General features: G+C 34.1%; 1 protein-coding gene across 1 annotated transcript in view; it reads left to right on the top strand.

The window, feature by feature from the left end:
* Nucleotides 1-25,101, top strand: part of LOC114343985 (cAMP-dependent protein kinase catalytic subunit 3) — a 314,216-nt gene that overhangs the window by 258,027 nt on the left and 31,088 nt on the right. The window contains exon 4 of the mRNA XM_028294844.2: nucleotides 20,732-21,087. Coding sequence (XP_028150645.1) covers nucleotides 20,732-21,087 — 356 coding nt within the window. The remainder of the gene's footprint in view (nucleotides 1-20,731; nucleotides 21,088-25,101) is intronic.

Here is a 25,101-nt window from a genome sequence, read left to right as displayed (position 1 = left end):
AAATTGAAAAATAATCTGATTTTAGTGATAGTTAGCCATGTTATAAACATTATAATTTATAGCATGGAGACATATTCTTTCCTTTTTTCCTTTTCATTCGCCTGCCTGTAAGCATTGAAGTGAAAATTATGTCAAAAATTTGCATTTGGGTGTAATAGTCAATGAGGGTATTTGGCTCCGAATTCCATCCTACTACATCGATTTACTTGATATTTTCATAGTAAGTAGGGAATAGCTCAAGAAACAAAGTCTACCCTATGCCGATGTGCGCTTTTATCGTGGGGGTGGTTCTCATCCCTTCTGGGGGGTGAAAAATGTTTTGGTTAAAATAGCCACGGAAGAGGCTAGAGAACCTAATTGTAAGCAAAAACTGTTCCATAATTATTTTTTGAAAACTCAATACTTTTTGAGTTATTCGTGGTTGAATATTGGCCATTTTCATTGAAAAATTACACCTTTTCGGACGGATTTTTGCGAATACCTTAAAAACTATGCATCTAATAGTCCATTCTTTCACGGTTTTTGCTCTAAATTTTAAAGAACCGCTTGGATTGACATGAAATTTGGCATACGTATAGCTTACATGTCAAATAAAAAAAGTGATATTGTGCCGATGTGTGCTTTTGCCCTGGGGGTGACTTTCACCCCCTCTTGGAGGTGAAAAAATATATATCCAAAATAAGTCCGGAAATTGGTAAACTGACTAATTTTAAGTAAGTTTTGTTCTATAAAGCTTTTTCGCCAAGTCAACACTTTTCGAGTTATTTGCGAGTGAATATGTTCATTTTTCAACAAAATAACCCCATTTTTAGACGGTTTTTCGCAAATAACTCAAAAAGTAAGTATTTTGTCGAAAAAAACGTTCTTAGCAAAAATATAGCATATAAAAAATTTAAAAAAATGGTGTACACGTTAGGTCTCTTGATCTCATAGAACCAGAGTTATAGCCAATGAAAAATAGATTCATATTCACCAAATTTCAAGTAGAATATTTCGACGTGAAAGATCCAAAAAGTTAAGCACTTTTTGGGAAAAACCCATTATAACTTTTTTAAAGTGTTTAAAAAAAGCTTTATTTCTGTTTTTACAAAAAGTTTCTAGCATTAAATTTAAGTAAGTTACGCTCAAAATAAAGTTGGTCCCTTTTGTTTTTGCAAAAAAAAATCGGGAAGACCACCCCCTAATTAGCAACTTAAATGAAATTAATCGTTACCGCTCCACAAACTATTTTACTTATGTTTTGTTTATATGATCTGTAAGTTTTATCGATTTAAAGTGCATATTTTTGAAAAAATTTGGTTTCAAAGCAAAATTTTTAAAAATTTAAATTTTGAGAAATATGCTTTATTTCAAAATAACTTAAAAATTGTTAGAGATACCAAAAATCTCGAAAAACAAAAAAAGTCACATTTGATTTTCTAAATATCATGTATTTTTTTGTTTTCCTGTTAGACAAAAATTGATTGAGATTTGGTGTTTCTAAATTTGCATACATTCGTGATCAGTGACTCGTTCAACCCCTTTTAACTACAGCCCTTTCAATAATAAGGACTTTGAACCGATGAAACTTACAGATCATATAAACAATATAAACACGAGTCAAGAAACTTGTGAAGTCGTAACGATTAAGTTCATTTAAGATACTAATTAGGGGGTGATTTTCTCGATTTTTTTACCAAACCCAAAAGGGAATAACTTTATTTTAAGCGTAACTTGTTTAATTTTGATGCTAGATTTTTTTTTATAAAACAAAAATGAAGATTTTTTTAAACACTTTAAATAAGTTGTAATGAGTTTTCCCCGAAATGTGCTTCATTTTTGGTTATTTTACGTTAAAGTATTCCATTTGGAATTTGACGAATATGAACCTATTTTTCATTAGCTATAACTCTGCTTCTACTAGGTGTAGAGACGTGATATGTACAACATTTTTTAAAATTTTTTACAGGCTATATTTTTGCTAATAATGTTTTTTCGACAAAATACTTACTTTTTGAGTTATTTGCGAAAAACCGTCTAAAAGCGTGGTTATTTTGTTGAAAAAATGAACATATTCACTACCAAATAACCCGAAAAGTATTGACTTAGTGAAAAAACTCTATAGAAAAAAAGTTACTTAAAATTAGCCAGTTTATCCATTTCCTGACTTTCTTTGGATGAATATTTTTTATCCCTAAGAGGGGGTGAAAATCACCCCCAGGGTAAAAGCACATATCGGCACAATATCACTTTTTTTCTTTGACTTGTTAGCTATGTGTATGCCAAATTTCATGTCAATCCAAGCAGTTTTTTAAAATTTAGAGGTTTTGCAATATTTTACCGTTAAAGAACGGACTATAACAAAAAAACTATATAAAATATTTCTGTAGGTTATAAAAAATTAAAGAGATTCGTTTCTTCATAAATCTTCTAGTTAAAATACAGAGAGGGAATTGGTAGGTAAGAAGAGTTTGTTTTTTTGCTGCATGATCAAATCGGTGTATTCAACTTGAACTAACAGACAAACTGTCGATTTTAGGTGTACAATGATACTAATAACTTTTGTAGTGCTTTTGTAACTCGAAAAAGATAAGAGATACGAAAAAAGATACCACACAAAAATGTAGGGCTTTTTCACATAACAACTTTCTTTTTATTTTTCATCACTGTATCTCTTATCATTTTCAAGTTACAAGGAGAAAAAGGAAGATTTTTAAGAAAATTTAAAAATGCTCTCTATAATTTGATCTTTTTTTTTCAAAAACTATTCATTTTAAACCGGTCCAACTTTTTGAACATAGAAATAACCCTATAATAAAAGGTATTTTGGAAGGAAGATGATGTATTTACATTTTGGTGGATGGGGGTTAAAATTACTTCTCATTTTTTCTTAAAATACATTAGTTATCAATTTTGTTTGCAGCATATCTCGCTTAGTTTTAATGTAGTGCACCTTTAATATAGCTCATTTTAAAGGTCTTTTCAAGCACTACAAAAGGTATTAGTAGCATTACACACCTAAATTTTACCGTTTATCTGTTATTTCAAGTTGAATACGCCAATTTGAGAATGTACCAAAAAACAAACTATTTTCATCTACCACATCTCTTTTTGTATTATAACTAGAAGGTTTATGAAGGCAAGTGTCTCTTTGTTTACTTATAACCTACAAAACTGTTTAATATAGTTTTTTGTATCTTTTTTTACGTTTTTTTATAGTTTTTTTTAGTTAAATGCATCGTTTTTAAGTTATTCGCAAAAAACCGTTCGAAAAGGTATGTTTCAATGAAAATGGCCAATTCTCAACCACGAATATCTCAAAAAGTACTGAGTTTTCAAAAAAAAAATTATAGAACAGTTTTTGCTTAGAATTAGGTTCTCTAGCGCAGCGTTTCCCAAACTTATTTTCCGTGGCCCGGTTATTTTTGTTGTTATCCTTCGTGACCCACTAATTTTTTTTATACCCTGGTGTGTGTGTACAAGAAAACATATTTAAATATTTATTATAGGTTTATATATTTTAATAAAGAATCATTAGCTAAAAAAAAATGCAATAAAAAAAATGAAAATCAAATACTTTATTAATAAAGTATGCAGTTGTTTTTGGTTAACTAAAAACTTCACGTTTGGAGGAAAACATGTTAATATTATTCTCAGGTTCAGTTTGACCTCCAAACGGTTCCTATATTAATCTTTAAGGAAAACCACTGTTGAGAGCCCTGCCTCACACTTATAGGTCGTAACAAAAGGGATTAGCAAGTATCGCTTTTTTTGATAAAACTGTGTACTCCTGGCGGAAAGACAGCCAAAAAGCAATCAGTGGTATTTTGTCAAATATTTTTTTGAGTGCCCTATCCCAGGACAGCTTAATTAATGACTCAAGATCTAAATCCAGAAGTTCTGTATCGGATTCCACGTCCATTGTGAATGGATTACTTTTCCACGGTTTGTTGCTGCGGATGCGGGGAAAATATTCCTTCAGATTTGCATCAAATCCTAGCAGGTATTCCTTGAAAGCCGCTGAAATCTCATCCGGCAATGAATTCACGTTATAGGTACTCTTTTCGTAGTTCTGTTAGCCTTGTAAAAGCTTTGTAATTTCCTGCATCCGCGCGACGTGTCCACAAATTAAGTTTTTTTGTTGCAGCTTCCACCTTCTTTTGTACTTTAAATATAGTTACATTACTACTTTTTAATCTCATATTTAAATTGTTCAAGAAGTCAAAAATATCACAAAGATAGGCTACTTTGATTAACCAATTGTCATCATGAAAACTGGCTTTAAATTGAAATATTGCATCTCTAGCTGTTGGTGGATGTTGTTCCAAGAACATTTAAATTTTTTCCTTCAATTCAGTTAGTATTTTTAAAACATTCCCTTTTGATAGCCAACGCACTTCAAAGTGTAAAAGAAGAAGTTCATGTTCATTTTCCATTTTTTTGCACAAAGCACAAAATGTGACCCGGCATTTTGCTCTCGTGGCCCGGTACCGGGTCGCGGCTCACCATTTGGGAAACGCTGCTCTAGCGAATTCCGTGGTAATTTTAACCAAAAAACTTTCCACCCCTACGAATAGGTGAGAACCACCCCCAAGATAAAAGCACACATCGGTATAGGGTAGACTTTGAATTAGAAGATAAGTAGAGGCTAGGCCCAAAATTTCATTAAAATCCATGCAGTAGAATAGAATTCGGAGGTAATATCCTATTCTTGTTCCCATTGACTGGCGTATAAAGGACTATAGAATTTATTTTTCTTCGTAATATGTATCTAAAATTACGATTATTTCTGTAACCATAATATGACTTGTAGCGAAGTACTTGAATTTATTCAAATTTTTAATATTCTCGGTGGGTCGTGAGGTCGAATCCGGCCAAGATTGGATTTTTTATAGATGTCTTTGAACTCTTTGAATTTTGTCTATCACTTATAAGCCTCTTTTGTTGCTTTTCAATTAAAACAGAAATACTCTCTGCTGCCCATCCTGTCGATGATATATCTCAAAATGGCATTAGAAATGTAAATTTTCTAATATGATAATACCATTAAATAACATAGGCCTACAATTTTCTTTTAATCAAAACATCGATACTGACGTTGTATTAATTTTTCTTTATAGTAAAATGCTGAAGCGAGCGTCACGGAAGTAGCGACACGAAACACAAAATAACTTTTTCAAAAAACCTTTAAAAATTTCTGATCTCTCCTTATATATCTATTTAGTATTTTAGTCTAGAGTGTAGACCCAAGAAATTCAGATTCTAGCTGCGGTAAGCCGTTTGTCCCTAACCAAGTCCAAGTTGAATAGTGAATAGAAGGTTAGACGTGTTTACTACCTTCTTGTTTTTTACTTTATCGTACTATATACGTAGTATAGTATAATAGATAAAGTTTAGGATCGTGAAAAAAAAAAATTTTTCAGATTTCACTTTTTTCGACGTTTTGAGTCCCCCTGAGTCTAAAAAGCAAATAAAAAAAACATGTCGGAAGTATGTACGTACGTATGTCGCCACCGCCCAGCAAAAACTACTGGACCAATTTTGATGAAATTGAGTAAGTTTAAGAGAATTTTGTCGAGAAACTAAGCTTTAAAAAAAAACCTCTCAAAGGGGGGCCGAAATAGGGGGGTTATTTAGGGCCCATTTTTGCAAATTTTGACCGAAATGAATGAAATTCAACTCAAAGTAAGCTCATTGATAGGTAAATAAAAATACGGAATTTGACATTTCCAAATTCAAAATGGCGGCCAACATGGCCGACCGCCCACCCGACACATTTCCCTATCTATCTAAAAACTTGTTGAAGATAAGTTTAATTTGAAAAAGTCGTTATATAGCCTAAAGATGGGGCTATAAGAAAGATGTTATCGTTTTTCAGAAAAAGTTACGGGTTGCCTATATTTAAGGGGTCAAATTTTGACATAAATTTGAACTAGATTTTCTCAAAAATGGCTCCAAGGAATTTGTTTATTTTTTGATATATTTTTGATATCCTATCAGTAAATTGAATGACATTAGTCATATATCTTAACTCCCCATAGGAGGGGAGTTATGAATTTTTTATAAAAAAATATTCGAGTGCCCGTAACTTCCTTCTTAATAGAAACTAAAATTTGAAATTTTTCAGACATATATGGTATTTTATTATCTATTATCACAATAAATTTTACCAAAAACATGGCTTTCGGTTGAACCGGAAATGAATAAAAAATCTTATTTTTTTTAGATACGCGTATATTTTAACATATTTTGAAAGAATTCAAAATTACCTTTCCAATGACATAAAATTTATTGCTGTAGCTCAAAAACTCGAAAAGTTACGGTAAATAGAAATTTTGCTATAATCTTATGTGTGTCCTCTCTCACGCGTTTATAGCAGAGCATTATTGTAGGGCAGTCAATGAGGGTATTTGGCTCCGAATTCCATCCTACTACATTGATGTACTTGATATTTTCACAGTTAGTAGAGAATAGCTCAAGAAACAAAATCTACCCTATATACAATGGCGCTTTTATCTTGGGTCGGTTCCCACTTCTTCAAGGGGGTGGAAAATTTGTTGGTCAAAATAAGCACGGAAGTGGCTAAAGAACCTATTTCTAAGCAAAAACTGGTCTATACTTTTTTTTGAGAACTCAATACTTTTTGAGTTATGCGTAGTTGAAAATTGGCCATTTTCATTGAAAAATGACACCTTTTCGGACGGATTTTTTGTGAATACCTTAAAAACTATGCATCGAACTAAAAACTCTATATAAAACATTTTTTAGATTATAAATAATAAAGAGATTCGTTCCTTCGTAAATGTTCTATTTATAATACAAAAAGAGATATGGTAGGTGAAAATAGTTTGTTTTTTGGTGCATGCTCAAATTGGTGTATTCAACTTGAAATAACAGAGGAACGGTAGGTTTTAGGTGTATAATGCTACCAACACCTTTTGTAGTGTTACTTACAAACTAAGCGAGATATGGTGCAAAAAATATATGACTAATGTACTTTAAGGAAAAATGAAAAGTATATACATTTAACTCCCCATCCACCATAATTTAAATAGAAAAAGAAAATAATCGTTTTCGTTTTGATTCAATTCGAGTCTCTTGCCATCCTCTGACACAGTGTTTCTGGGTCTCTACCCTTTATCGAAGAGGTATTGCATAATTTAAATGCATTGTTTTTCTTCTACAATACCTTTTAATATAGTGTTATTTCTACTTTCAAAAAGTTGAACGGGTTTAAAATGAGTTATGAATAATATAGTGTTATTTCTACTTTCAAAAAGTTGAACGGGTTTAAAACGGGTTTTTGTAAAAAATGTGATCAAATTATGGAATGAATTTTTAAATTTTCTTAAAAATCTTCCTTTTTCTCCATGTAATTCGAAAATAAAAATATTTCACCCCTGAGAAGTGGTGGGAAGTTCCCACATGATAAAAGCGTCATAGTATATAGGATAGACTTTGAATTAGGAGATTGGGCTACTCCCAAAATTTCATTAAAATCCATGCAGTAGGATAGAATTTGGAGATAATATCTTGTTCTTAATCTCGCGCATTGACTGGCGTAATCGAAATAGAATGAAATGCAAATATTGTAATCTATTAATTTCTCAGAAAAATGAACTAATTTGAAATGAAAGTATGACTATAATATTCTATTGATTTATGCAATAATCTACACATCTATAGTGTGTCCCCGAAATATGGCATCGAACATTTTCTCAAATGCAGGAATTAATGATGCGTAGAACCATAAAATACTTTTAAGTACAGTAGGTGTTTCTAAAATATCAAAATAACGAGTAACTTTGTTATTTTTATAGAATGCCAGTATCTAATACCATAACGATAATAGATCGGTACGATAAAGTTCTCGGGCGGCCCTTCCGTCCAGCGTTTTTAGTTATGACCAACAATATTAACACACAGAAAAACATTAGGCGGCGCCACCAATTTATTTCGTGACTCTAATCAAGCCCGTCCTCACTTACGCGTCAGAAACGTGGACGATAACCAAAAGTGATGAAGGATGGTTAGGCTGTGACTCTGTGACATATCTATAAAGGCGTGCAGGAAAACGAATTTTATAGCGTAGACGCTATAATTTTGAGCTTTACTACCTTTTGGTAGGGGGAACAAAGTATGCTAAATTTGCAGTCACTCGAGCGTTATGGGGACCTATTGGGTTGTGATTATTAGGTCCTAAAACCAAAAAAAGTTGTAAAATTTTCCATTTTAGTGGGGACTTTCCATTTTTTAATTTAATTTTCCATTTCCAACAATCGTTTTTTCTGATTATAGCGCCATCTGTCCATAATTCGAAAAAATGTCTCGAATAAAAGTTGCTTATTTTTACGTAAAGAATCCAAATCTGCAATAAAAATTTGAGGGTCCCGTTTAAGATTTTAAAGTAACCATCGCACCTCCGTGGGGGTCATGTTTGGAACCATTCGATAGATTTAAAAAAAAAACCTTTTGAAAGTGTATTTTTCAGTTTTTCGATCTGATATTCATTTCGAGAAACATCGTGGGGTTTGTATTTAAAATTTTAAATTTACCTCCCATCCCTTTCCGTGGGGGGTCATGTTAAATACCATTCGATAGATTTTTGAAAAATATTGAAGACTTTTTTTTTAAAAAGACTAAGTTTTCAGTCTAATGGTATATAAAACAACATAATGCTATTCTCCATCCCACCAGAATGAAAGCAATGGGAACCTTCTCTGGTCGAGGCTTCTACAATTTGCAAGCCATACAGATGCAGAGACTAAGGAAGATGAGGGAATTCTACAATTTACAATTAACGTCCCATCTGCTCAGCGCGGTAAAGTTCCAACGAGAATGGTTCCCTTCATACTCCACACAGAGTAAATTTAAATCAAAAATGAATAACCATTTTCAATTTCGTTGCAAAACGAAAACACAGCCGAACCATATTCTAGTCCAATCAGAGAGTGCTGCAAGCACCCCTACCGGTTTCGAAACTTATTAGTCTCTCATCAGGAGGCACATATGCTGTTCTCCCTAATCCAACTAAAACAAACCCCAGCGTGCAGTCCCGGATTTCAACGAACGAAATGGCATAGATGCCCTAGCGGCAACTGCTAGCAAAAAGACTAAGTTTTCACTCTAATGGCATATAAAACAACATAATGCTATTCTACATCCCACCAGAATGAAAACAATGGGAACCTTCTCTGGTTACACCTCCAAGGCTTCTACAATTTGCAAGCCATACGGATGCTGAGACTAAGGAAGATGAGGGAATTCCACAATTTACAATTCACGTCCCATCTGCTCAGCGCGGTAAAGTTCCAACGAGATTCCCATTGTTTTCATTCTGGTGGGATGTAGAATAGCATTATGTTGTTTTATATGCCATTAGAGTGAAGTGAAAACTTAGTCTTTTTGCTAGCAGTTGCCGCTAGGGCATCTATGCCATTTCGTTCGTTGCAATCCGGGACTGCACGCTGGGGTTTGTTTTGGTTGGATCAGGGAGAGCAGCATATGTGCCTCCTGATGAGAGACTAATAAGTTTCGAAACCGGTAGGGGTGCTTGCAGCACTATCTGATTGGACTAGAATATGGTTCGGCTGTGTTTTCGTTTTGCAACGAAATTGAAAATGGTTATTCATTTTTGATTTAAATTTACTCTGTGTGGAGTATGAAGGGAACCATTCTCGTTGGAACTTTACCGCGCTGAGCAGATGGGACGTGAATTGTAAATTGTAGAACTCCCTCATCTTCCGTAGTATCAGCATCCGTATGGCTTGCAAATTGTAGAAGCCTCGGAGGTGTAACCAGAGAAGGTTCCCATTGTTTTCATTCTGGTGGGATGTAGAATAGCATTATGTTGTTTTATATGCCATTAGAGTGAAAACTTAGTCTTTTTGCTAGCAGTTGCCGCTAGGGCATCTATGCCATTTCGTTCGTTGCAATCCGGGACTGCACGCTGGGGTTTGTTTTGGTTGGATTAGGGAGAGCAGCATATGTGCCTCCTGATGCGAGACTAATAAGTTTCGAAACCGGTAGGGGTGCTTGCAGCACTCTCTGATTGGACTAGAATATGGTTCGGCTGTGTTTTCGTTTTGCAACGAAATTGAAAATATTTATTCATTTTTACTTTTTTTTAGTTTTTCGATCTGACGTTTATTTCGCGAAATATTCGCTTTTCTTTGTGAAATTTTTTGACTCACCCATTTCCTTACGCCCCGCTTAAATAGTCAGATTTTTGAAATATACTCTGTTTTGCATGTACTTAAGTTACCTTATCTTAATCTGACAATTTCGAGTATTTTTAAGCATAATTTTTTTCGAGCCCCCTTAACGAACTTTCCTGTGTTAAGAGCCAATATATGGTAGAGGTACATCAGCAGGGGTTTCTCTCCATATGATAATCTGACGCGCTCGAGTACCTGCAAAAATCCCCGCTTGGGCTCCCCTACCATTATAATGAGCCTATTCTTGGTAAATCTATCAATATAAACAGGCTGCGGCAGCTAGGCCGCTTAGAGAGAATGAATTAGGTGGAGCCGTCAAAATACATTTATAGCCAGAAACCGGATGGAGTGAGGAGAAGAGGCAGGCCCAGAGCAAGATTTAAGAACCAGGAAACTGGAAACTGGAAAACGAAGTATGAAACTGGAGTACGAAACTGGAAAACGAAGACGAAGGATAGGAAGGCATGGAAGCTGATTCTGGAACAGGCCAACACCCATCATGGGTTGTAGAGCCAATGATGATGATGATGATGATGATGATGATGATGATGACCAATTTATTTCCACCAACCACAACGGAAACAAAAAGTGTCAACATTGTTGTACTGATAGACCAGAGCATTTAGAACAACAAACACCGGAATAAATTGATTTTTTAAATACAGCACTTATCAACTTTTTGCATTGTAAAAATTGCATTTTTTTTATTCAGTTGCAATGCGAAGGCAAAACCGTATTATTTTTCACTTAGAACAGGGAGCGCAGACCAGCACTCTAAATCGACGATTTTCGACTCTATTTGGAGTCATCATCAGAGAGGCGTAGGTCTGCTGCTCTCTGCCCGAAGTGACAAAATTACGAAAGATTATCCCCCCATTGCAACTGACGTTTATGGTGTAGGTGACTAGCGTCACCTGGCAATTCACGACCCCGTCTGTTCAGCTGGTAAATTCCAACGGAAAATGGACCTAGTTACTCAAAGGAGTAAAGACCAATATAAAAATAAAATAAAAAGTCACCTACTCCATAAACGTCAGTTGCAATGCGGGATAATCTTTCGTCATTTTGTCACTTCGGGCAGAGAGCAACAGATCTACGCCTCTCTGATGATGACTCCAAATAGAGTCGAAAATCATCGATTTAGAGTGCTGGTCTGCGCTCCCTGTTCTAAGTGAAAAATAATACGATTCTGCCTTCGCATTGCAACTGAATAAAAATGGAATTTTTATTTTATTTTTATATTGGTCTTTACTCCTTTGAGTAACTAGGTCCATTTTCCGTTGAAATTTACCAGCTGAACAGACGGGGTCGTGAATTGCAAGCTTTTAAATTTCCTCTTGTCTTTTTCGCTTCAGCATCCATTTCGCTGCAATTTTTAGAAGCCATGGAGGTGTTACCAGAAAAATGGACCAATCAGTTTTCAATTAAAAATCTTTTAGTAATATTTTTAATATTTTTCAATATTATTAATGTTTCTATTAGGTTGAAAACTGACTTTGCCTTTTTGCATCGTGTTGCAAGTCACGAAAAAAGTCTACAATAGAAAAATGGATGAAAATGCGTAATTGCATTTACAGTGCAATTTGACAAAAATGCATAAGCATGTCAAAATCAGCATACTAAGGGCAGATTTTGTTACTCGGGGGTTTTTGAGGGTCACTGGACATGAATACGTCATTAGAACCGACCCTCGGAGCACCTGGTGCTCAGGGTTACTGATAAGGCACGTCATCTGGAGTTTCGAGGGTTTTCGGCACTAAATTAATGCAAATATATTACGCGGGTACTTATATCCCGCCGGTACGCGGGATTGCTAAACACGAATAGGTCATCAGAACTAAAACCCAGAGCACCTGGTGCCCAGGATCACTGCTGAAGCACGTCATCTTCTGGAGTTTCGATGGTTTTCGGTACTAAATTGATGTAAACAGACTACTTGAGATTTTTGGTGTTGCTGAACACGAATATGACATTTAAACTCAGAACCGAACCTCGGGACACCTTGTGCCCATTTCCTGGAATTTTTAGGCGTTCCGACACTAAATTGATGAAAACAAAGTACTCGGGAGTATAAAAAAACAAAAAACCCCTACTAATCTGTTTACATTAAATTTTTGCCGAAAACCCTGGAAACTCTAGAACTCGACGTGCGTTAGTAGTGACCATGGGCACCAGGTGTTCCAGGGGTTTATTCTGATGGCGTATTCATATTCAGCGATCCCAAAATCCCCGAATAACAAAATCTGGCCTATGCAGATTTTGACACGTTTATGCACTTCTGGATGCATTTTATGCACCGTAGCCTATTTTCCTGAAGTCATACCGAACACAATGCAAAAAGTCGATAGGTGCTATATTTAAAAATCGTTTATTCCGATGCTTTTTGTTGTAAATGGGTTTAGAAAAAAATAAAGTACAAAATATCAACTGTTACCTAACAGAAATGTATTACCAGTGCGTCATCATCATGATCTTACATCGATTATACAGTCGGAAAAATGAAAGAACACCCATGAACGATTACATCAATCACTTATTTTGTATTTGCTATCTTCTTCTATAACAAACGTTTGTTATTTATAGAAAAAGACAGCAAATATAAAATAAGTGATTGATGTGATCGTTCATGGGTATTCTTTCATTTTTCCGACTGTACCTGATCTTTCAATTATAACATATGTTACAGTTTAAGTTGATGCTCAGTTAGAGTTGACTTTTCCTAGTTCGAGTCAACTCCAACTGAAACGAGCAGTAAAAGTTGATTTGAAAAATTTAAATCAACTTTTACTAGTTGAAGTTGACTCTTCCTAACTCTTGTTAGTAAAAGTAGATTATACAATTTATACGAGTATAATCTCACGTGCATTTTTGATGAATGTGCCTCTCTTTGTTTTGACCGTTTCAACTACTTATTAGTCCAGGCTGTAGCGTCGCCCCCGTTAGGTAAATTATTCTGATTCGATTTTTGCACAAACTTACTCAAACAAATACATATACAGTGTCAGGCGGTACCGCGGTCGAAAAATTGTTTAACCAATTTTTGTAAACCAAATTCACAAAAATACTTCTTATCTACTATACCTCATATTATTATGTATAAGTTTTTATTGTGTGAAAATTGTAAATATAGATAGCAGTACATGAAGGGTTTAAAGTGTGCCTGAAGTAATAATGTGTTTTAAATGGGATTGACTTTTTTGCACTGTTTTTAGCACACTTTCATATAATCAAATATCCTTAACTTTCGCCTTGTCATGGTGATGACATGTGAGCAATAAATTACAAAAAAAGTTTTGACAGTTTTGTGGTTTGACAGAAGTTTGAATTTTTAAATGTCAAAATTCTAAAAAATTGTAAAGTAGGAATGTATTCCAGTGACGAAGAGTTGCAGTTTTTTTATTTTTTTTTGGTAGATAAAATATTGTATGAAACTGTGCGTAAAGTACTTTTTGTGCACTTAGGCGATGTATAGCATTCGGTCTGCTCGTGCTCTAAACATCTTATAAACATACTTCACGAACTGTTTTATAAATAACTAAGTATTTCACTCCGGACAAATTTTTTTAGATTATTTTTTTCATTCAGAGCAAAAAAGGTCTCTTGTGATTTTTCTCTAAAATTGATAGTTTTCGAGTTATACGCGATTTAAAATTTGAAAAATGCGAAATGACCATTTTTAAGGCTTAATAACTCGATTAAAAACTATTATTATGGAAGTCAGAAAGTCACCTAATCAAATTTTAAAGCCCTCCCTACAAGATCCTGAAGAAATTTTTGTCATTATTTTATTACTAAGCTGTTATTTTTAATTATCAACAATGAGCGCTAAAAGCGCATTGAGGCAGCCGTCAATGTGAGTGCGAGTAAGATCCTCCATTCCGACCGTCCCATGGTGCATCTCAGTCGCACTCACATTGACAGCCGCAGCCGCCTCAATACGCTCCTAGCGCTCATTGTTAATAATTAAAAATAACAGCTTAGTAATACACTAATGACAAATATTTATTCAGTACCTTGTAGGGGGGTCGTTAAAATTTGATTTGGTGACTTTCTGACTTTCATAATAATAAGTTTTAACTGAGTTATTAAGCCTTGAAAATGGTCATTTCCGCATTTTTCAAATTTTAAATCGCGTATAGCTCGAGAACAATAAATTTTACAGAAAAATCACAAAAGACCTCTTTTGCTCCGAATGACCAAAATTAATGATGTAAAAAAAATGTCTGAAGTGATTTTTTTTTTGTTAATTTGTTTAAAAAAATTGTTTTAATAATTTTTCGATTGCGGTACCACCTGACACCCTGTGAATTCGTTATAAGGACCTCTTTTTGAGTAAGTTTGTGCAAAAAAATCGAACTGGAATAATTTACCTAACGGGGGCGACGATACAGCCTGGACTATAAATATCACGATTTGCAGTAACATTTAATTTCTAGAATCGGTTGTTTGTGTAAATCAAGTTTTACTAAATGGCATTGGGAAGAGTATACTTTAACTAGTTGGAGTCTACTTTTACTAGTAAATGTTGAATAAAAATCTTCATTTTATATTTTATAATCAACTTTTACTAAAACCAGCCGTGTAAGTCGACTCGAACTAGGAAAAGTCAACTCCAACTGGATAATCAACTTGAACTGTAACATATACATTTTTAATTATTATAATACGAAGGTATACATGAAAGCTATTCAGTTTTTTGTGAAAGCATCGGCTAAATAAATTTAACTATACCATATAAGAATAAGGTAAATTAATTAATGATGCAGTTTAGTACGTACTACACACGCCCAAACTTATATGGAATCATCTGATATTTCTTATTATTTCGGAAGGATTAAAAAAAACGAACATACGAAGTCAAAGAATATTTATTTAAAAGTAATTTAGTCACAAATACATAACAATTAAATAAAACAATAAAGTATTCTAACAACAAATTGAAACTACAATTGGATATAGGAATTGAGTCAATACTCGCAATCTTAAGTTTGTATTTTATTAGTTGTTACATAGTTGTACATTTCAGGGCTTGAAGATGAGTCATAAATTGAAAGACTCGAAACCGGTTGCCCCATGATTATGTTACAACTAATAAAATACAAACTTAAGATTGCGAGTATTGACTCAATTCCTATATCCAATTGTATAATGGACTCGCATTGGCTACCCTTTACATAATTTGAAATTGAAACTAATTGTTATTGACTTTAAATAACATTAAAAATTTCAATGTAAAACTAATAATGTTTAAATTGTTTTTATTATTTTTTTGTTTTTTTTTGGTAGTCAGTGTTATCACCTCTAGTCCTTATGCAAGCTTCAGTTTGCGGGGGCACGCTCCTAATCAAATTATCAACATTTTCTTGTGGTATGTTGTTCCATTCTTCAAGAGCAGCTTGTACTAGCCGTGCGGTGTTTTGTGGATTTTCCCGGCGAGCTCTAATTTTTCTTTTAAGCATATCCCACAACTACTCAAGAGGGTTAAGCTCGGGTGAGCAAGCAGGCCACTCCAAACAAGGGATACCTTCTGCTTCAATGATGTATCTAGTCACACTAATGGTATGTGGAGGTCCATTATCATGCATGAAAATTAAATTTTCCCCTGTTGCACCTCTCCAGAGCCTAACTACAGGTTACCAACATACCTGTGAGCAGTTAACGTTGATTGGATGAAAATTAAAGGAGTTTTTTTACGGATCACAATTCCTCTCCAGAACATTACACTTTCCACAATTGGATATAGTAATTGAGTCAATACTCGCAATCTTTAGTTTGTATTTTTATTAGTTGTTATATAATCATGGGGCAACCGGTTTCGAGTCTTACAATATATGACTCATCATCAGGCCCAGTAAAAAAAGTCTTCTCAATACAAACTACAAGATAACAGCTGCTAAATCAGACAAAAACAACTGTTGATGATAAATAACATACACCACTGGGAACACAGGAAAATTTTTTTTGCCAGGTTCCAAATTGAACATAACTAACAATTTAAGAGACTAAGGGCTGTTTGATTGGTCAACTCTTCTTATGGGGCTGGTGACTTCCAGGTACATATTTAGCTGTGGAACAGTTTCAATGGCTGTTATCTTGTAGTTTGTATTGAGAAGACTTTTTGTACTGGGCCTGATGATGAGTCATATATTGTAAGACTCGAAACCGGTTGCCCCATGATTATATACCAACTAATAAAAATACAAACTAAAGATTGCGAGTATTGACTCAATTACTATATCCAATTGTATAATGGACTCGCATTGGCAACCCTTTCATCATTACACTTTCCCTTTTATATTTGTGAACAGATCTGACAGTTTTAGTTCTTGCTTATCTTCCTCGACCTCCAAGTACATGATTTCGTGGGTCATCTGAGTTTACACAAATCCTGACTTTTTCTGAAAATAGCACATTTTGTCAATTGCCAATGTTTCAGTTTTGGTGGTGAAGACACCAATTTAGACGATCAATCTTGTGCTGCCTGGATAACTCGGGAACCCATAACTGTCTCCTGCTGTATACTTCTTGGCACAAACTCTTCTTCTTATCGTTTCAACTAAAACAGGTACACCTGTAGCTTCCAAAAGCTGCCTTTGGAGCAGCTGGTGAGAAATGATTGGGTGTCTTCCAGCTGATTTGACAATTAAACGATCGTGACGAGCCGTTATTACTTTTTGGCAACTTTTCCTTCTTTATTTTTGAGCTTTCCCACTTCCTGTTACCTAGCATAAGTTTTAGACAGAACGCCCTGTGTTACACCTAGCTCTGCAGCTATGTCCCTCTGAGAGCATTACTTGCTCCACAAGACCAATAGTCTTTCCCCGTTGTAAGTTCTATAACCCCACATGAGGCATATTTTCGTTTTTGGGCACAAAAGTTAGTATATTTATTTTCGTTTAATTTGCAACTCAAGCAAATAACCTATACCGTACCGAGCTGTACTATCTGATTGTTTTATCGATTTGTTTATTTTCAATAAAAACCTTGTGAGCGGCCGTGGAGTAACGGCATATTCGCTGGCCACTTACGCCAGTGCACGTGGGTTCGAGCCCTGCCAAAGACAAACCATGAAACCATTTTCATTTCCAATAATGACACGAGCGGTCTCACTGTGCCTCGAAGAGCACGTAAATCCGTCGGTCCCCCTGGGCTAGTGTACATCGGCACTAGTTACTTGAAACAGTCCGAAACGGAACTGTCCGAAAGGATCTCCCCGGCAAAAATGCCATACGATATTATTATTATTAATAAAAACCTTTATTCTTCGCAATAATAACAAGTTTTTTTTTAAGAAATAAATATTGTTTTGAAATACATGGTGATTCCATATAAGTTTGGGTGTGTGTATATTTGGATTCATTGCTCCTAAGTACATAACTAACATTAGATTTTAACTAACATAAAAAAAGTAAATGTAAACAAAAAGTTTTTTCATGGTGGTAAAAGGACTTTATATTTAATATTATTTAGAATGAGGTTTAGTAAATTTAAACCACATGAATTTTTTATGCGTAGGGGGCAATGCCAACGGTTGGTTAATAAATGAAATGTTTGAAAAATAGAGTTGAAAAAGTAAGAATAGAAGTCTCCCAAGTTGCGTAGGTAATATAAGGCCAAACCACTACAGAAGATAACAATAAAGAATGTTTGACACTATATTTAAAGTAGCATCGTCTACGGCAGTTAGATACAACTACCTAAAATAAAGTGGAGAAGATACTCACACTCATAGAAATGGACTTTTGTAGGAAATCGATAAGGGTACCTAGAAGAAAAAGAACAGCGAACAATAGACTAGAAGAAATAAAAGGGATTACATACAAAAACAATCCCAGGGGCCCAGGGGCATCAAACTTACGTAACTGTGTTGGTAATGGACATATTTATACAGGACTTGGGCAAATGTAGAGTCGCAAAATAATGCTGAACAGGTGGAAAAGAAGGCCAAGAAACCCCAAGAGAAATGAGAAAATAGAGCTGGAAGGAAGGAGCTGATAAAGGGTCTACATAATACATCGCAGAATATTAGATAATATATTAAAAAACTCTACATTTTACTAACAGAGATTAGTTAAATTTAGATTGTAATAATTCATGTCAAAAATAGACTAAATATTCTATTTTGGCACAAATGCAACTCCCGTCTGATATTTATAGCCCTAAATTAAACAGAGGTTTCCTATTTAATAATATTAAATAAACACTCTGTTCTAAAGTAAATGTTTGGAAACCAGTTTTTTATTACATCATTGACAAAGTAGGTAAATAAACAATTGAGGAACAGGTCAAAATTCAGATTAGATATTATAATATTTTTTAGTAGCATAAATATTTGAATATTAATATTATTTTATTATTACTAAAATGATCATAAAACACATAAAAAAATAATAATTAAGCACTAAACATGTCTATTAATAAAAAATGGGTCAAAATAACATAGCTATAATTTAGGTTGTCGATCAGTATGTCAATACTTTCTCAGTTCTGAGTTTGATGAATTAAATAGTCTCTTGTTGTATGAGTCCAATTTTTCATTTTACGTAGCCATGTGTTTTTCTTTTCATCTTCCATGTGATATTCAGTAATGTTCATGATATCATGCATGATGTTGTAATGCCCCATCTAACTGGAACACTGTATAGAAACCTATTCTCGCTTCTCACTGTACTATGCTATGTAAGGAGAAAAGGACCAATAGAGTTGCCATTACTGAACATGGAGGGCTTAGCATGGTACGTACCCATTGTTCTGAGGTAATCAAGTCTTTGAACCTTGCTTAGCTTTAACATTGCACTTCTTTGTTGCACCTCTTATCACCAAACCAGAGATAAATATTGTTGTGGATTTAACCACATTGCTGTACATTCAATATGTGGTGTCTGGTCTAAGTCCCCTTGTTTTGGCGTGAATGCGTCTGGACACTAATTTATTGTCCGATTGACAACCTATTGATAACTTCACCCTCAGAAATCCCATTAAGATTTAGTGGTCCTATGCCTAATTTCCTTCTTGAATAAGAAGTCTCCTACTGTGTTTAATTTGTATTCAAAGGAAATAATCCAGGAAGCACTAGGATAACTAAGTACGGGAATAAAAGTTAATGGTCGACCAATCAATAATATATCTGAATCTGAATCAAATTAAAACAAAACTGCCTTTCCCCTTGTTCTTCTTTACTCAGATTTTTGAGTAATCGAAACTGTCTTTCGGCACTTTTTCCTAGACGAAAAGGGTGTAGATACGTGACCGTTGTCCTTTCTACTTTCTTCTATATTCGTCGTCTCCGTGATTATAAAGCCGAAGATTCAGGATGTAACCAGAAAGCAGTTTCTTTCGACGAAAAGTCTTGGATTTAAAATATTGTTTATTGTTTTATTTCAATTATTTTATTTGTTTTATTACAGTAAACTTTGCATCTGGGTCTTTTCGTCGTCTTCCTAGTTTTACTAGATATGTCGCTGTTTTGCGTCTCAAAGGTGGAATTACTGCATCGCGGATCGCGGTGATTTCCCTTAAAAGGCAGGATTGTTGATTTTTGTTTCAGAGTTGGGACTGCATAGCTACACTGATGAAGCATAAGATGCAGAAATAGCTATCTGTAGATGGTGGTCAAACTCTGAATCCAATTAAAACAAAACTGCCTTTCCCTCAATAATATATGGTTTGCCGACGACACTATTTCATTAGCGGAATGTCTTGAGGATTTACAACAAATGGTTGACAGAGTGGTAGAATTCAGCGAAGAAAACGGACTACTGCCCCTAAACACAAAAAAGACACAATTTATGGTGATTAAAATAATTATTATTGACAATAATGAGTACACAGAAGAGATTAAAGCAATAATAGGAAAGGCAAGAAATGCTTTCAACAAACTGAAAAAAATATTCTGTAGCAGGGACATTACAATTTCTTTAAAGATTAGACTTCTGAGATGCTACGTGTTCTCCGCATTATTTTATGGGTTGGAGGCTTGGACATTAAAGAAAGATGTTTCGGATAGATTAGAAGCCTTCGAGTCATGGGCCTACAGAAGGATATTAAGAATAAATTGGGTGAATAGAGTCACAAATGCTAAGGTGTTGAGAAGAATGGGAAAAGATAAGGAGGTTTTAAATACACTTAGAGTTAGAATACTGCAATATGTGAGATATGCCATGAGGGGCGAGCATTATAACTTGTTGGAATTAACTACAGTCGATACAGAGTACACAATGATAGCGGTTTAGACGGGTAAATTGAAGATGCGTTGGTGGAATATTTTCCTAGCATCGCCCGATGGTATGGTTATACCTGGGTTAACAGTTTACTTGAATCGTTATCAACACTCACTTCATCTTCAGTCGTTCAGTCGGTGCATTTTTGATTCAATTCAGGCTTCTTACAAAACCTCTTTGACAACGGGCAAACCTAGAAGCACGTGCCAGAGGATGGTAAGGAACTCGAATTGAATCAAAACGAAACCGTCTATTTTTATTTTTTAATTTTTAACTATTAACAAAAATTTATATTAACCTAGATTTTTCTTTTAGATTATGGTGCGACAGAGATGAAATCTGCATCTACATGCTCTTCGAATATGTCTGTGGAGGGGAATTATTCTCATATCTTAGGAATGCGGGAAGATTTACATCATCAACTGCAAATTTCTATTCTGCTGAAATTGTTTCTGCATTAGAATATCTACATTCTAAAAGTATCGTTTATAGAGACCTAAAGCCTGAAAACTTATTATTGGATAAAGAAGGGCACTTAAAAATTACAGATTTCGGGTTCGCTAAGAAACTTAATGATAGGACGTGGACCTTGTGTGGAACTCCGGAATATTTAGCTCCGGAGATTATACAGAGCAAAGGACATAATAAAGCTGTAGACTGGTGGGCTCTAGGTAAGATATTTCATTTGTTAAAATTAAATAATTACAATCATAACTACTTGCCCTACTTGACTTCTAAATAATCTTTCTCATAGGATACACTTCATATCGTGTCACTCAAACTCAAACTGGTTTTTTGGTTTTCATTTTTTTCTGTGTAGTTGATCTTCAACATTTTTTTTGCATTTGCTTACTCTGATAGATTTTTCTTAATGCTCATTATAATATTAATTTCTCAAGTGTTGTCAACTTAATAATTAGAATTAGAAATTATTAATTTATTTTACATTTCGATCTTCAACTCGGAGATCGTTCTTCAAATAAGTATAAGTTTTTGAAAAATTCGTATTTTCAATATTTCTCTTCTTCTTCTTGTCTACCCTCATAACTCGGGGTGAGTCATAACCGTATCCACTATCACTCTATCCACTATCCGCTCTACTTGATTATCTTTCCCAAAGCTCTCATAAATCCTGTTGACTTCTAATAGTAACCGTTTGTGCCAATCTAATAGTTGATTCCTTTGAGCTTCCTGTTTTTCGTTGCATTGAAGTCTGTTAAGTCTAAGTTTAACATGTGTTAGACGAGAACTAATTCTTTTAAATTCATTAGTTCTGTTCTGTTCATTAAAATTTTCTATACCTTCTTCCAGATCGCTAAGTTTCCCTGAGCACAACGAAAACTCAAAAGATGGGTCTATATTAACCACCTTAGGAGAATCTCTTTGTCCCTCTCTTTCTGCTTTAAGAGCTTCTCTCAACGTAGCCCTTTTCGTGTGTACATTTGCATCAATTGGTAAACTTCTTATTGATAACTCATAACTGAGTTCATCACCCTAAAGTCTATTAACCTCCATATTAAGTAAACCGAAAAAGAATAAAATAAAACCCTATCTCGGTTAGAGATAAAAAAATATGATAAAATAAGAGATGAAGTATAAAGTAAAGACAAAAAAAAAATCTCAACAATATATTATAGTATCCTATTCTTAAATATTTTTGCGTGAAATGGCAACACGCAACCCTTACCCAATGTTACAAAAAACAAAAAAAAATAACTTCAACTACTACTTTAAGTTATGCGAGCTTACAAAAAACAAAAAAAAAAATAACTTCAACTACTACTTTAAGTTATGCGAGCTAGTAGTAAGTCAATACACAACTATTGGGTTAAATCCGAACACTAAAACCGATAAAATACTATACAATATATATTTTATGAGGTGCAATAATTTTGAGCCACCCTGTATATTGGAAATAAAGGAACAAAATTAACTATTTATTTGCAAGAAATCAAGAAAGTGTCCACAAAGCACAAAAATCAAAAATATTATGCCTAATAATATTTATGTACAGCAGTGTATATCAAAATATCTGTGTAATATGTAATAATAATTAATATTAAGCCACTATGCCATATCAAAAATCAAAAATTTTATGCCTAATAATATTTATGTACAGCAGTGTGTATCAAAATATCTGTGAAATATGTACCTAACAATAATTACTATTATGCCACTATGCCATATCAAAAATCAGAAATTTTATGCCTAATAATAGTTATGTACAGCAGTGTATATCTTTATATCTGTTAAATAATAATATGTAATAATACTCAATGCTTTATAAAATAAATAATAACAAAAAATTTTACGTTGGAGCGCCAAATGTTACTCTTCGCCGATGTTACCGGTTTTTATTGAAGGTATGCGAAGGTAAATAACTAGTTTTATTTTCTACCAAACAAAAAAAAATAATAATAATAAATCAAGAAAATCGGAGAATTCACAAACTATTTATTCTTATTAACCAAAACTAAAAAAATTCATATTAATCTTAATTGAAAATATAAAAAAACCCAAAAGGAAAAGGTAAAAAGCTCAACTAAAGTTTATATTTGCCTCTAAGAATATTCTTTTCAGCGTACACCCATATTATAATTCTTAAAACTATGTAATATTATATTTAGGTACTATTTACAAGAAAAAAATACAAAACCGAGATATTTGTCAGACTGCTGTATGGTGTGGTGGCTTAGACAGGCAAAACAACGTTCTTTTAAGAGAAGTATTGGTTTGATCCTACCTTATGTTTTTTTCGTCGATGTTATACACGTGGATGATGTCGTACTGCATTTATATACTTGGATACTTCACAGATATACAGGTTATATAAATATCGACCCTGGACAAGGGTGTTTCAAAAAAACTCACAACATCAAAATGAATTGGAGAGAAAGAAAAATTGTTGGCCTGAAATGAATAGATACATCAGCATGCAAGAAGAGCAGAAGGTCTAAATTAAAATTACTAAAGGTTTCCCTTTAGACAACTAATCAGGTGTTAAAAAAACAAAGCTTACCTTAAAGATAGCGTATGGCCAAAAAGAAAGGTCTTGAGGACCTAAATATCCAGATATTTTAAATCCTTGCTGAGCAAGACAATCTTCAACTTCATCAAATTGAATATTTCTTAATTAGTTATCTGGATTACTTCTGATTAAATATCCTCAAGGAGTTTCATAGGACAACACTAACTTGTCCTCATGAAGTGTAAATCAAAAGTGAACAAGATATGACACTAGACAGGTAAAGACAAAGAGATGACACTTACTAGACAGGTAGCAATGTATACCTAAAGCCTACTTCATGCCTGATTTTCTATATGATTTCGGACTTAAAAATGGCTTGATAGCAGCTAATGTTCAAGACAATATAGAAGCCTGATTTTTATAATTGTTTAGGCCAGTACTTGTGACAATAAAGCAAAAATTATGACAATCTTATTTATAAGAATCGTTTCTAGTTGCTTAGCGACTTTTAACCCGTAACAACCCCACCCTTACTTGCAAAAAGTTTCAAAGAAACTTTTATGCCTGGTTGCACCAACAGATCTTAAGCTCCAGCTTAGCTAAGCTCTACTTATAGATAGGGCCTCCTTGAGTATCACTTACGTTGCCCCATAATTTTAGATTCTTACCTTATTATCAATTATATCTATTATTATATTATGGTATTCTTATTGTAATATATTATAATTATATTATGTTAATTCTTGTGATATTCTCGACTTAAGCTTAAGATCTGTTGGTGCAACCGGGCATTAAGTCCTAACGGTACAAAACAAAATAAAAATAAAACAAAAATAAAAAAAAAACAAAACCAAAAAAAATAAAACAAAAACTTGTAAAGATAACAAAATCTTACAATAAAATTTTCAACACATTGTAACTCTATACTTCCACATCAGGAGGTTTAGACTTAATGTCCTTAACCTCACTGTCCTGAGTAACCGGTTTCAAATCTTTTGCATTCCAGGTTCCTGCATGAGAGCCATTTTCATCAACAAGTTCATAACTCCATGGGGAGACCACTTTATTAATACTAAATGGTCCTACAAACTTTTGGGCCAATTTTGCGCTGAAATATCTTGTAGCATCAGACTGAACGAAATTTCTTCTCCAAACCATGTCCCCCACTTTATATGTTTCTGTCCTTCTTCGCAGATTATATGGAACTTTACTTTTCTCATACGCTGACTTAAGTTTCCTCCGAACATCAGAAAACAGTTTATCCAGAGATTCCTTCCTTGTTCCGATATTATACTGACCTTGTTCAGACTCATGTCTATTTTTATTGGCATTCACATTGATTTCCCTACCAAAATTAATAAGGTTCGGTGACACTCCAGTGACTTCATGAACAGAACATCGCAAGGCACATGTAATCTTCGGCAAAAGAAGATCCCAGTGTCTTTGATTTTGAGAGACATAGGCCGTCAACATAGTTTTTATTACTCTATGAACTCTTTCCACGGGATTAGCTTGTGGATGGTATAGAGCTGTAAACTTTAATTCAATACCATAGTTTGAGACAAGTTGTTGGAATATATGGCCACGAAATTGTGCTCCATTATCCAACAAAATTCTCTCTGGTACACCATAGACTAGAAACACCTCATTTTCTAGTAACTTAACTATGTTGGCTGATGTCGCTGCTCTAATCGGGAAAGCTAAAATAAATTTGGAA

Source organism: Diabrotica virgifera, chromosome 2 (genome assembly GCF_917563875.1).
Source record: "Diabrotica virgifera virgifera chromosome 2, PGI_DIABVI_V3a".
NCBI lineage: Eukaryota > Metazoa > Arthropoda > Insecta > Coleoptera > Chrysomelidae > Diabrotica > Diabrotica virgifera.
Note: the sequence above shows the minus strand (reverse complement) of the source record. Positions and strands in the feature narration are given on the sequence as shown.